Source organism: Sycon ciliatum, chromosome 11 (assembly GCF_964019385.1).
Source record: "Sycon ciliatum chromosome 11, ocSycCili1.1, whole genome shotgun sequence".
Classification (NCBI taxonomy): Eukaryota; Metazoa; Porifera; class Calcarea; order Leucosolenida; family Sycettidae; genus Sycon; species Sycon ciliatum.
This window is the reverse complement of record NC_088653.1, coordinates 23,455,706-23,470,674: the sequence shown is the minus strand read 5'-3', so window position 1 is coordinate 23,470,674 and position 14,969 is coordinate 23,455,706. Positions and strand designations below refer to the sequence as shown.

Genomic DNA, 14,969 nt, shown 5'->3' with positions numbered 1-14,969 from the left:
CCCAGACAGTATCATATCGGAAGCAAGGGAAGCTGCCAGGAAACCTCGGCGTAGACGACGCGGTAATCCCCGCTCTGCCTTCCTTAAACTACCGTTCAAGTCCGATGAAGTACACCACCATGTGAACAAAGCAATACGGAAATACAAGTTGCCGGTACGTGTCGTATACGAGCACTCGGGCAGCCTCAGGCGTCAACTGTGCCGTTCGGCGCTGTTACCACCCAAGTGCGTAAACGAGCCCAACATTACTGAAAAAAGACGAAGAGGACGTCCACTAGGGCCTTGCATTACCTGTCAGTCTGGAGGCGAACGAGTATGTATGACAAAGAATGTAGTCTATGAATTGCAATGCAAATGGTGCCGGGAAACGTATGTAGGGGAGACGGAACGCTCCTTGGAAACAAGAATTCGGGAGCACAATGGCGAGGCACGCCGTCGCACTCTCGATAAGCCATGGGGTGACCACGTGCGCGACAAACATTCTGGCGAGAGTATAGCTGCTGCGGATAGTGTGTTCTCGGCTGTGTCAGTCCTGGCAAGGGCAGGCGACAGAGCAAGCAGAAAACTGCGAGAAGCTGTTGAAATCCGCAACTTGCGGCCGCAAGTAAACACTAATGCTGGCTGGGCACTACTGTGAATATATCGTATCTGGATATTAATATATCACCAATCCCTTTCGCCACCTTTGTAGCTGACACATTTGGCGCAAACACAGCACAGCACAGTATATTTGCTGCTCCTTTGTAGAGTGCACATCATTGCAAACCTGATGAGGGCTATATGCCGAAACGTTGTTTTAACTACGAAAATGTGTTCGAACGTTGCAGTGTAAATAGAAGGGAGCGAGTCCGCTCCATCTGTAATTCTGTATGAAACTGCAGGAGGCCTCACCGCTTCTAATCCCCTTTGATGGCCCTGAAATGTAAGTGTAGAAAGGTGCGACTTAGACTCGAGGAAATACGGTATTCTCTAAGGGGTTTTTTCGTAGACCAGAGCTAGCCAGCACACAGGAGTAGATGGTGAGACTTACCCGTTGCTCGACATCTTCTGTTAGCATACTGCAGATAGCCATCAGCACAGCTACATGTGTAACTGCCTATTGTGTTATGGCACATCTGACTGCAAGAACCCAGGATCTCACACTCGTTCACATCTGATCACAATACAGGCATGCAAGCAAGTACACACACACACACACACACACACACACGCACGCGCTCGCACACACACGCATCAACCCACACATAGAAAGGCACACGTATACCAACACATACACAACAATGCACAAGTGCTCAGAAATACACGGAAAAGCCACACTACCTTAACCCAAACTTGTGAGATTGTGTCTTCAAAATGCATGCCCTTCAGACTTGCGTCAACCAAACTCAATCCTTGTACCAGATTGAAGAGACAACAGTCGCATTAGAAGTGTCCTGAGCAGTCCAAGACAGACACTGTGGCTCAGTGTTGCAACATTCACTCGATGCACGGATATACAGTTCAGATCTTCACCATTCTGTGGGAACTGTGGTGATACGTCCACGGAGAAGGCAGATGCAGCCTGTGCCTTCGGTGAAGTAAAGCGAAGCTTAACAAATACAAAGCTTGTAGATGGAATCTGTGAATCATGAACATTGTTTGTCTTACCGACGCATCCTCGGTGGTCCTCGGTGAGCACGAATCCTTTCTGGCAGAGACAGTAGTATGAACCCAGTGTGTTGATGCATTCGTGAGCACACTGGTGCGTGTTCGTACGGCACTCGTCCACAGGATTCGAAGCTGTGCATGCATGTGCATAGAATATAAGAAGCCACATGTTAGAGGTCATGTCACGTGACGGTTGCGTTAAGCAAGAAACTTGGCGTTGCGACAAACTCTACAACCTCCGTTGTGCCCTTTGTGTGTTAGAGATAATAATGTGAGACTTGTCTGTTTCAGTTGGTAGCTTTACACTTCCAGGACCACCAGCCAGCCCCACTTTAGTGCGCATTGCATATGAATAAAAACGATCAGGAGTCCCAAAGAAGCAGATAGGATGATCTTCGGGGAGCCATAAAGGCAAAAACAATTCTTGTTTGTGTTACACTCAGTTAGAATTATCTTTCCGCGTCCGTAGGAACACCACCACCCTCAAGGAGTAAAGGCTAACATCCCATTCAGACTATTTAACATAGTCGTACTACAGTCTGACCTCGCTTATCCGGATCCCTCACCATCCGGAAGGAAATCATTGGTTACCGATTTACAGCATATGTCATGCATCATACAGTTTGTGTGTTAAGCGAGGTCTGACTGTATCCAACCTAGGCAATGTTCTGCTCATTTCTCATCAGGAATGCACCATGGAAATCAGAGCTGTTCAATGGTTTGTGTTGAACCAATGGGATAGAGGAAATCCCAGAGCGGGAACTTACAGCAGAGCTCCTCGTCTTTGCCGTCCGGGCAGTCCCGCTTGCCGTCGCATATCTGCGTGTGGTTCACACAGGTGGCATCGCCGCAGTGGTAGTCATGTCCGCAGATATTCGGTGGCTGTGCTGATGCTGTGCCCGCAGACAACAGAGTTATGCATCAACAATACCACACAGTGAACACCTTAAGCAGGCCAAAGTGGTGAATACCGAAGGCAGAGCTGTTACACATAGGTCGTTTCAGTTTGAGATGACATCACAAGTCAGAGTCTCATGGAGTTTTGTGATAACTGATGGTTGTGGTTCCGGCATGAAATGCCGAGTTTTGACATCATCTCAACCTTCATTGCTATGACCTATGTGAACAAACAACATAATACAATTGATGTTATCACTCAGTTTACTTCGTGCAGTTGTGCAAAACGGTGAGACAACCAGGGATTCGATTCTTCAGTTGCTCACGTTAACGTGTAAGCCAATCAAAATGACCTGACCGACAGAACTTACGGCAGTTTTCCTCGTCGCTTGCGTCAAAACAATGGTTGACACCGTCACATGCCATGTGGGACGAATAGCAGCGGTTCTCCGTTCTGCACTTGACCTGGGGAGCGATGCACTCAAAGTCTGGAGATGATGGAACAATGGAAAGCAAATGCAATATCTGTTTACAGGCACTGTTGCATGGCCGAGCAGAGTTATTGAATTAACAAGGGTGCATTTGGTTGGTCGGATCCAGAACAGGATCGCTCAGCATAGGGTGTTTACTGGTCTGCATCAGCTCTGGCACATTCAAGGAGTCTTCTCGGAACACTTTGACCCCGAAGCCAGAGCAGCCACAGCAAGTTGAAAAAAACCTATGAAAACTGTGGCGTGGCGATATTTGCACTATTTGTGACAAAAGCAACATTCGTTTTTCTGTTTCACTGGGACCTGCTGCTTTGGCGGGTCCAGTGAATCTAATAATACAGTCAACTTCGCGTATAACGACACTCGGCGGGGCATCAAAAAGGTGTCCTTATTCGCGAAGTGTCGTTATACCCGAAGTCTCATTATATGTATTAAAGTGGGATGGGACTTTGCTCTGGGCATGGGAAATCTGTCGTTATTCGCGAATTGTCGTTATATCCGCAGTCGTTATTAGCGAAGTTGACTGTATTTGAATCCGGAACCAATCAATCACTCCCCAGGTGTACTATTGCACGTACCAGTCATTTGCCCTGTGGAAGTTGCCGCACTAGAACGCCATCTACCGGTGTAAGACGAAACGGCAATGAAAACTTATTCCTTCAGTAAGAAAGTGACGGTATCAATGTGGTCTACATGTGTGTGTCCATGCACACACGTAATGAAGCACTACTGGAAAAAATGTCTGGTATTGTCAGTTCCAGTAGTAATAGCGATAGTTAGTTCACCTACCAGAAACGTTCTTCTCATGAGACACGTAAGCAAACACGGCTGTCATTAGCAATTCCAGTAATACAAGCTATAGGTACTCCACATACCAGGACAGTTCTTCTCATCGGACAGGTCGCCGCAGTCGTTGTCGCCGTCGCACTGCCACGTCTTGCGGATACAGCCGCCGTTACTGCAGCTGAATTCAGTGCTGCGGCATTTACCAGGCTCTGGAGAGGCTGTGCAGTGATAACCACAGATCAAACCAGCTCCGGCTATGTTCAATATTACGCCATTTATGTCGCATATACAAGCCGGACTCATCAATGTAGAATAATACGGTAAGGGGTCGTCCACAAATATCGATGTTTTTTTAGAGAAGATATTCGTTCGTTTGGGGGGGGGGGGAGGGGGTTTGGGCCCTGTTCGTCTCGTCGTTGAGAAAAAAATTTCGAACTCATCTATGGACGGGCACTGTTCGAACATGTAGTTTATGACCTACACAAAGTGAAAGTCAACCTCGTGAGCATAGCCATGGCAAGGTTGTGCGACCGTGGCAACATAAACCTAGGTGTATGGTGAAGTTAGAGTTGCAGCTGGTCACGTTTCATGAGGAAATTGAACTTCATTAAAAAATATCGATCCTTTTCATAAACATGTGTATGTTCGTTTTGAGGGGGGATGGAGGGGGTCTGGGGAGAAATGAACAAATAGCGTCTTGAAAAAAATATCGATATTTACGGACGGCCCCTTAAATGGATCTCTGTGCTAGAAATTTATAATAAGCTAGAAACTTTGGGAAATTTTGTGGGTTAAAAAACCTGTGTGGAAACTTAGAGTAAACACACTCTGGGTGTTTAGTGTAGGTGGAAAACATTTATCACAGACTCCTTCATTTGCCCCTTAGCAACAGTTTAGGGTCTGGTTTTTAGGTGAGTGTTAGTACAGAGGCCGTGCAGCATGTGTGTGTATGGTGGTCCTACCAGTAGGCCCTGCTGGTGGGACCGGGGTCGATGCAAGCTATAATCAAATATAGGCGGCAAACACTTACGACAGTGTTCGTCGGAGTTGTCGCCGCAGTCGTTGTCCAAGTCGCACACGTACGAGCTTGGGATGCACTTGCTGTTGTTGCACTGCCACTCAAAACTACGACAGGGCGTCGCCGGGCATCCAGCCTCGTCTGAGCCATCGCGACAATCTGCCTCACCGTCGCACACCCAGTGCTGGTTTATGCACTCACGACCGTCGGCACAGCGTGACTCACCAGCCGAACACGACACATTTGCTGGAAGGAGAGAAAAATAAAGGTATGTTGAACATTCATTGGTTTGAGGGAAAGCTGCAAACGGGAAAAGTCTATAGAAAAATGTCTCGAGTAGGATATGAGTTAACATTGCACACGTTGTGCCTAGTGTAGATCCAAGCAAAGAGAAGTTTCACTCTGTGACAAAGAGCCTTGCTGAAGTAAACGTCACAATGACTGAAAAACATCATCGCAGACGCTATACATATAGCTTTGTGAATTGTTCCTTACTCCCGCAATCTTCATCCTCCGCACTTAAGCAGTCGATGTCTCCATCGCATCGCCATGACGAATGTATACATGTGCCGTCATTGCATGTGTACTGATGTAGAGGGTTGCAAGTTGGCGCGGCTGCACAGTACAACACACACACACACACACACACACACACACACACACGTATACACACACACACACACACACACACACACACACACACACACACACACACACACACACACACACACACACATGGACAGATAGAGGCATGGGTGAATGGATGATCGGACAAAGTGAAGGGGCAGACGGGAAGCCTAGGAGAAATGTGAAGTCCCAGAAACTCACAATCACATATCCAAGGAAAGTAGAAAAAACAGAATTGCATTCCTTGTCTGGGTAGATACGGGTGCAAACACCCGTAATGAACAGAGATGCATTCCTTGTCTGGGCAGATACGGGTGCAAACACCCGTAATGTGAGTAGCAATAATAACTCTGTAAAATAACCAACATGTGACAACCTCCAGGCTTACGATGGCTAACTATATGCACCTCCAACCTGGTCAGTTATTCAAATGATATTTGAATCTAAAGTCTTCACATTATTATTTTAATGTGAAGACTTTAGATGCGGACGCGACATATTTGTCTCACTTTTCGCCTTGTGGCCAGAAGGGATTCCTTGAATGTGTGATTTGTATCTAGATACGTATCTGGGTACCAGCTTTGAATTGGCTTCTAGTCGGAAATGGCATTTAGCCTGAACGCACCCCTAGACCTTTCCAAAGCACTGATCTCAAAGCCTCAATTTCTCAAATTCAGCACTTGTGGAGTTTTCTCTTCATCCCGAGATTCTGGTTCGAAGGTGGTCATCCGAGATACAATTGATTCAGACAAGCACACACTGCATTATGAAACAACTTTTTATCCAGCCATTATTCATCTACAGGTGATAGTGACACCAAGAACAAGAGGATGAAAGAGTGCTGCTACTCCGAGCTTCACGCACTAAGCGATCATCAGCCATGACCTTCTTTACTCAAACAGGGTTTTTGATATGTGACGGTACACAGCTTATATAAATTATTTTCTGTTTCTTTTGTTGTTGTTTTTTCGCTTCATCTAGTTTTTGGTTTGCTCCTTCTGTTTCCTTTTATCTCCTTATGATCGATTTTTCGGGCCTCTTTTTAGTACATTGTACTATTGAGCCACCAAAGTAAAATAAATTCAATACAATACAATACCAAAAAATCAGGCAACAGTGATTGTAATTTTTAAGTTGCGAGTCTAGGTGGCTTACCACAGCCGACCTCATCACTGCCGTCCGTGCAGTCGACATCGGTGTCACATTCCCACGCCTCTGGTATGCAATGGCCGTTGCTGCACATGAACTGGTGGTCCTCGCACGATACATCCTCTGCAATTGTTCACACACATACACAGGTACAAAGGCACTCTCACAAGCAATCCACACACGCCTAAAAGCAGTGCCGCAGTTTACTTGGCTTGTTTCGAGTCAATGCACCCACTCTGGTACAGGGCTTTAAATGCAGTTATCACAAGTGTGGTTATACTAAAATGGTCAAATGTCTGTATTTCGAACAAAAACAAAAAAAATGCAGATGAGGCCTATACTCGGATGTGGCTTTTACTCCGGTGCAGCTGATACTCCAGTGAAATAGGGCAAAAGATAGTGCTTTGTTGACTTACGGCATCCAACTTCGTCTGATGCATCAGTGCAGTCGGGTTCACCATCACATCGCCATGATCGCGGAACACAGGCACGGCTGGCCGTGCAAGTGAAGTCTGTTTCCGAAGCGCATGGTTCAGCTGTGTACAAGAGGCACATGCAAATACAAACACACTTCAAATCAGTTGAATGTGTTGAATGTATACTGTAGGGCTGTTATGGGGCGTGCTCGGCTCCCCTTCCAGGGGGGTGCACCACTTCCAGACAACAGCAATTTTCAAAAGGTTGTACCGGTGACATCATACAAAGATTGTACATGTATGTCATCAAGAATGAACACAGTACAGCGTCATATCAATTTTTTCAAAATAAAGGATGAAAACTTTACAAATCTTTAAAAACCAATCCGTCGACAGCACTGTACCAGGCAGGCCGATACAAACACACATTGCACGGATATAGCTAAGAACAATCATCACACTAGTTGACGTATCTGGACAGGATTCGGCGAGGAGAGCGTCGAAAGAACAGCTTCAGCACCTCATCTGTGGATGTGCTCCCGCGAGGTCGGGCTTTCCGCAATACATTGGTGACTTTTCAAAACTCCGGTCGAAATATTTTGGGGGGTGCACTTGCCCCCTGTGCCCCTCGCCGAGCACGCCCCTGACTGTTACGGGAGACTTACACCATGCCCGTTCACCATGGACAAGATCATTGCACTCTTACAGTTGTTTGCTCAGAGTTCTTTCCTGGAGATTAAATGGGTTTGAATCCGGGAGTTCAGTGTACTAAACAACTAAAGAATACCTTCATGGCCATAATTATACAATCTATTCCACACTAGTGAGGTTCTGTTAGGAAGGTTCCTTAGACAGGAAGAGTGGAATACAACTGGAAAAAGAGGATGTACATGTAATTACATCCCAGTTTTCTCTTGTTCCTCAACCCATAATTTTGTTCCGGTAAGGGAGATGAGGATTTTTTCTATGGCTATCATTGCTACCAACCTAGTAACTGCTCAATTGCTTGCGGGTGTCGTATGTGTTTATGTGTGTGTTCCTGGTGTGTGTTCCTGTGTGTATGTCAGTGTGTGGTGTGTGCATGTGTGTTACCACCAGTCTATGTCGGTCTGTCTATGTTGGTATCTGTAGTTGTGCGTGACATTCCTGTGGACGGCTCACAGCAGGGGTTACCCCCATGCCAGGATCGGAGCACTAACTCACCACTGTCTTCAGGAACACCGGACAAGTGTTCATGCACATGCAGAGTTATAGCTATGTAACGTACTTTAGTTTAACCTTTGAAAATGAACACTGTACACCCAGCCACTACACAAATCACTGACATAACATTAACAGTGTTACGGGCCGAGTGGCAGAGTCACTCTGTGGTTGACTCTAGGCTAGCAAGAGCTAGAACCGCACCACCACCGCAAGGCACACTGCTCATTCGCAAATCACTTTGTGGCAGTGGAGGGCAAAAGGACAGACACAGGAGTTTTCAAGGAGATCACATCAACACCAATCACTCCAATTTTCCGTATAAGTCCGTCCATGAAAATGCTAGATTTTCCTTGACTCTACTTCTTGCTGGGTAAACAGGATAATTTAGCTGCTCAGACATGTCAGGTATCTGGTATTAGAAGCTTAACGTACCAGACATGTACTAGCCCTATTCACAAAATCTGGAATGTTGCTCACGCTCATCAGCACACGGTTAACTGAGTTTAGACTCTTGGAGGTCCTAACGACTGAAGAGACAGATGTCAACCTTTCCCAGATGGGGGAGACTGCCTCATCAGCTACATGACATTTACGCGACATGGCAATGTGGGTCCTACCAAGACTGTAGGCTCACCACATGCAGGCATGGATTGATGTGGAGGCAGTTTCCCTGCTAACAGGCTATTACAGATGTACATACACTGTAGTGACTAAGCAGATAATTCATGGGCAATCCTGCACTCTACTAACTTGGGGTCTAAGCCAGTTCAAATTGGGAGCTGCCAACTCATGCATAGAACTAGAAGTGAGTGCTGTGATACCGGCACTGCACTGTGCGTATTGCTGCTGCCTTGATGCCCATGGAATGGCACACTGCCAAATCAACATTATCCAGGGTTAGGTCTGTGGCACATCATACTACATGGTAGGGCCTCGTGCACATCATCACGCCGCATGGTGTGGCACCAGATTAGACCGATCCCATCAATGCTCGCAGCTCATTAGCGAACTAACTACAAGAAGAGTACACCACTACAACTGTAGTACACCACTCCACAACAGCCACCAGTACTGCCACTAGTATAGGAATACTAACTAGCTCAACCACTACATGTAGTGCTACACCACTGGAATTATCACTGGGATGTCCAGCAAGTCCACTGTGATGAGAACTATGATTGTGGTAATGGAATTTTATCTGGAGATGATAGTCCGGCACGAAGCATCACCCTCAAATCAAGGTCATACGCCCAGTTTGTGGGGGCAAGACACAGGCGTCCAATCCACATGATTACTGCTCCGCCAATTGCAAACCTTACCACACTGCATCTGCCAAATAATTTTCAGTGGCACTTCCAAGTAAGGCCGGTTGTGCACAGCCAGTTATTGGAGTTACTTTCTACAGTGTCATGATATCGAACTTTCATCAACATCATCAACTGTTACCTCTTTGACCGATTCTCCTCATACGACTTCTTTGGTGCGCCATAGTTCTAGTGAAGGAAAGTGGTGGTTGACACTGAGCTGGTGGATTTTATACATTTCTTGAACAGTGTGAAACTACCATTATTATTTGTAGATGTGTGACAATGTGTGTAGAGCAACGCATAGACATTCTAAAAAGACTTCGTGTAAATCTTCAAGCAGCGATCTAGGACAACCCCTCCAGGGACCAATCGGGAAGAAACAGCCAAGGCAATAAGCGCGTGCAGTACCCTTGGGTGCATGGCCCGGCAGGACTCTGTCACAATGAGACGCTTACAGAAACGGAACCTCGCCAGTTCCAGAGACTGAGTATGAGTGCGTTCCACACGTACACTAACACGCGCGTACGCATGAATACAACAAACAATAACATTATCACGAGGGGATCGAAATAAAGGCAGGTAATTAATTATTTTGATTTTCCTCTTGCGTCGTTTACAAAGACTACGCAAGAGCGCGAAGGCGCTCCGAAAACAACTGCCCACATCTCTCACCTGGTGCGCATTGCACGCACGTCGCCGCCGTGCTGATTACGATGATCCACAGGGAGTTCATCCTCCGTCACCCCTTGCTGGACAGCTGCCGGCGTCACAGCCGACGGGATTCCGGTGTAGTGCGAATCCCCGTCCAGTAATCAATCTGCTGCACTCCGCAAAACCTGCTGCCGCTACAACACCACTGATCGCAGTGCCACTCCTTCGACCGGAAGAACCGCAATTTCCACGAAGATGAAGGCAGGAAGGGAGTTGTTTTCTCGTAACTGCGCCTCAAGATTGTGCTTCTTCTCGACGCAGATCTCGCCACCAGTACAATAATCGGTCACCTTCTCATCAAATTCGTGCAGTGCTAGGCATAACGATGCCTTCTCTGGTGCAAGTTTTGCAAACGGTCCACGACGGAAACTATTCTGCTGTGGTGCTCCACAAGAGCCGACAGAACTGCAGTGTGGTACCGCGTTGGCTTACACCTGCGAAAGCTGAACTCACGCACAGCCGCACTGCCCAGTGCGCAGGAGAGGTACTGATGCTTCTTCAAAGTTCAAGCCAGCAAATAGCAGCTAGCCAATGCGACCATCACTGAGCTTGCAACGATAGAGCGTGACTGGAGAAAGTGTTGGCTGTTGGCCACCGCATGATCACTTGGACAGAGACGGTAGTTCACTACTCCTAGCGACAAACACACACTCGACGGCGCACTTCAAATCAATTTCAATCCACTCAGTCCTATCATTCTGCAGCTATAGAAATACTACCCAAGCATTGAACTGGGTAGAGCACCACGATTGTTTGACGGAGGCAGCTGCCTGACGGAGATAGCACGGACATGGGTATTTCGCATGAAGTCGGGGCACCCGCCATGCGCCACCCAGTGGCGATATTCCGAAATTGCCAGAGCACTTTCAGGCACTTGAGAAACTATTCAAAGAAGGCGTGCACGCGCCATGATGCATACACAAAGCGAACAGTTATGGCAGCGAACATTCAAGGACAGCTTTGATCAATCCCTGGCATGGCGGGGAGTAGAAATCGTCCACCCACCACCTGCAGCCGACCATGGCCCACGGTTGGGGAGACGAAAGGAAGAATCGAAACGTCGCTTGCCATATGCGTCTTCCGTCGCCGCCCGCGGGCCCGTCGTCCACAGCCCAACCTTCATCAATGATTTGCTGTCGACATATCTGCCTTGCTCGCGGCGTAATATTAGACTCCTCTCGTACAAGCTTGCCAAGTGAGGCGCCAAGTGTCGTTCGAGTAGCTCCTTCGCTTGAGACACATCAACACAACAGTTCACACGCCACGGTCGCACTCGAGTGGATCTACACAGCTGAGACCATCCAGGCGTGATTCAGCAGCAACGCCTATCCTGCGTTGTGACCACCACCAGGCACCAACGTCGTGATCGTCCGGTTTAGTTCGTCACGTGGATCTCTTTCGACGTTTTCATTTTACAAGTAATTAGTTCTAATCCGTCTAACCGCATACACTGACATGATATCGGCGAAAGCCGAGATAGCCAATATCACTTGCGGTATCAGCTTCGAAACTGCGTTCACATGTATTTTGCTGTCATCGCAAGCTCCGGGGCGTAAAATTTGCCAATGATATCGACGTGAGATCGGAGTTTTGATCAATAATAATTATTATAATAGCCCAGGCAGCAAAAACGAATTTCTGCCATGCGGTGTTTTGAATGCTCGGAATGCGCCACACGTGATTGGGCTTCCTCCAGGACTACAGCATCCTCGACTGGTGATTCTACTTACTAGTAATTATGACGCGTTCTTGAAAGGGTGGGCTGTACTTCAAAAACACAATGTGTGAATTGTGACTACCCATCGGTGAGGAAGCGCGCCACGATTGTGAATTAGCCCTTAGCCTTTAATAGCGATAATGCTGGAACATTTGGCAGATTCTGTTCGAAAAGCAGTGAAATTGGCAAAACCATACAACCCTTATGGCAGGAACCTCCTTGAATTCTACTCCAAAGATGCAAGCAGGCACAGTGGGTTGGTCAAAGACCATGATTGAGATGCAAGAGGTACCTGGTTCAAGTCCTGCCTGGGAGCGGCTTTTCCAGCCGTGCTGCTACCCACAGTCAGCTGGGAACTTGTGGCCACTGGCCAGGCACAAAGCCAAAGGGGTACATGGATGCGGCTAATGCCAATGGGGTTTCTCGGCTCTTGCGCCAGTGGTTGTGAGACTTATCCCCTCACCCCCACCGTTAGGCTCTGCATCTGCCACTAGGGTTTACCGGGTGTTAGTGGCCGTCGTGAGTTCCCTTCGGGAACGGACACAATATTATACTTTTTTATTTAAATGCATGAATTTGCAGCATACATGTACATGTACATGTGCCAGAACAAGTGCCAAATTTCTGCGAATATTTCTGCCGGAATTATCCGCCAAGGGCAATCGTGGATGAGTTTAAAATGCACGTTGTCCGTTGATAAGAAGAGAGACTAATGCTTGCGGAGTGAATTACCGGTACTGCAATGTCTTACGGAAGTCACCTAAATCACAAGTGTTGAACTTGTAGGGATACAACACGCCTCTTGGAGCACATTCCAGGCATATGCGGATAATGCCGGCAGACAAATTGGCAGAATTCGGTACTTTTTCTGGTAAGTTTCATGCATATTTGCCAATTGGTATGTGGATAAAGAAATGGAGCAGAATTCGAGGAATTGCCCACCATACGGTTTGTATGGTTCTGCCAATTTCACTGCTTTTCGAGCAGAATTTGCCACCTTTTCGAGCATTACCCGCCAATGCCTAGCACATTCTCAACTAGGCCTTGACGGATTATGCTAGCATACTTTTTCGCATAATTCCTACCAAAATCGAATAATCGCATAATTCGAGGCTAATTGCATCCGAATCGCATAAATTGGAATAATCCGCCTTTTCGCATCAAATTCCATACAGTTGTACATGTTCTACAAGTACAAGTACAAGTAGATGCACCAGGAAGTCGGAGGTTTACGACTCCCTTGATAATATGTCCAGTCAACTACAATCAGTGACGTTCGGTGCGTTGACCCCGTTGAACTTTTGCTACTGCAGTACAACGCCCTCTACAAAAAATTCCCCTGTTAGGCCATGGTAAAAAATACCTTTGATTCTCAAGTACGCGCGCATCGATTTTTGGCGGCGCACCGACGATTTTTTTTATTTCTATGCATGCATATGCGTGCATGAAAACGGTCAATGCGAAAGGCATGAATCCGGGAGTAGTAAAATACCGGTATTTTTCTACTCCCTGGCCTGAATAATAAAATAATTATAAATTAATTATGAACCTGTGACGTACACATGTGTGACCCTATCTTTGGAAATAAAAAAATTGTGGGAATTAAAATAAAAAATCGCTCGCTCGCACCGATTTTCACAGGCTCATGACCTGAGAATCAACTTTATTTTTTACCATGGCCTTATCTTGCACGGAACCATCATGTACAAAATTAGCAGCATATGTGAGCATAATGCGGCATAATATGATAACTTTTAGCATAAAAATAGCATAATTCGGGAATTTTTTCAGCAATGCGAAAAGCATAATTTAACGAAAATATTAGCATAATCCGTCAAGGCCTATTCCCAACCTACAATTCAGTGAAGTGTACATGCATGTACATGTACATGTATATGTATTCTTACACAGCTATTGATTCTCTGGATTCGAATACTGCACGACATCAAAACGCATCACAGTGCCTCAGGGCATGTCTAAACCCCAGAGTCAGGAACCCAACAGGGGGTGGGGGTGGCGCCGGTAGGCGACAAACATCCGATGATCGGGTAGATGCATGCCGACTTATTGCAAGACGCTAGCTGCATGCATTCGTCATTGCCCTTCCTCATGCTATCGCCATTTTTTTCTACAAAGAACACAAACCCGGCTCGAGACAAAAAAATAAGAACAAGAAAGATAACAAAGTTGCATGCAGGGAGAACGAAGAAACAACTAGAACTAGCCCTTGGCGGATTATGCCGGCATAATATTTGGCATAATCTTGGGATTTCGTCAAGAAATTATGCTCCGGCATAATATACGGATCCCAACGTGTAAGGTCGGCATAATCTTTCGGTTTAGACAAAAATTATGCTTAGGGCATATAAATACAGCTTTGTCAGAAAACCGGCAGAATCGAGTGCAGATGGTTTTTTTTGAATACCCCAGTTACGACTCCTTGACCTTGTCATAGCCCTTGGCGGATTATACGGGCATAATATTTGGCATAATCTTGGGATTTCGCCAAAAAATTATGCTCCGGCATAATATTATGGATTCCAACGTGTAAGGTCCGCATAATCTTTCGGTTTAGACAAAAATTATGCTTAGGGCATGGCCGTGTGTGTATGCGTGGTTTCTCAATCCTCTATGTACAGCGTGAATACATAGTGGAACCGAGCATATTTCAGCATATTTGTTGGCATAATTGTGGCATGATCAAAAGCATAATTTAACGATTGGCCGAGCATAGTCCGCCAATGGCTAACTAGAACACAGAAGTTGTGGGTTGACAGAACAAACAACTATTGAGTCGGGGCTGACTACTAGTATCCACTAGCGCAGCTGTGTAGGTGGGGCATTGTGGACTCCTCCGACCAGAGGTCTCGGTATCCTTGCACACACTGCGCACCAGGGGGGGTTATGGGGTACATGTATTCACACAACAGGCAAATCCACGTGCACCGGAAAGTTGCTATGGTATTTTACCTGTGAACGAGAAAAGTGCTTGAAAGTGGC

At 46.5% G+C, this 14,969-nt stretch overlaps 1 protein-coding gene across 1 annotated transcript in view; it reads right to left on the bottom strand.

Moving 5' to 3' along the window:
- LOC135827752 (low-density lipoprotein receptor-related protein 4-like) overlaps positions 1-10,959 on the bottom strand; it is a 42,573-nt gene extending 31,614 nt beyond the window's left edge. Inside the window, exons 1-10 of the mRNA XM_065340202.1 lie at positions 10,214-10,959; positions 7,032-7,151; positions 6,622-6,738; positions 5,335-5,454; positions 4,852-5,085; positions 3,911-4,039; positions 2,916-3,032; positions 2,415-2,540; positions 1,648-1,779; positions 1,031-1,153 (exon numbers count right to left, since the gene is read on the bottom strand). Coding sequence (XP_065196274.1) covers positions 1,031-1,153; positions 1,648-1,779; positions 2,415-2,540; positions 2,916-3,032; positions 3,911-4,039; positions 4,852-5,085; positions 5,335-5,454; positions 6,622-6,738; positions 7,032-7,151; positions 10,214-10,274 — 1,279 coding nt within the window. The 5' untranslated portion in view covers positions 10,275-10,959. The remainder of the gene's footprint in view (positions 1-1,030; positions 1,154-1,647; positions 1,780-2,414; positions 2,541-2,915; positions 3,033-3,910; positions 4,040-4,851; positions 5,086-5,334; positions 5,455-6,621; positions 6,739-7,031; positions 7,152-10,213) is intronic.
- Positions 10,960-14,969: the final 4,010 nt, after the last annotated feature.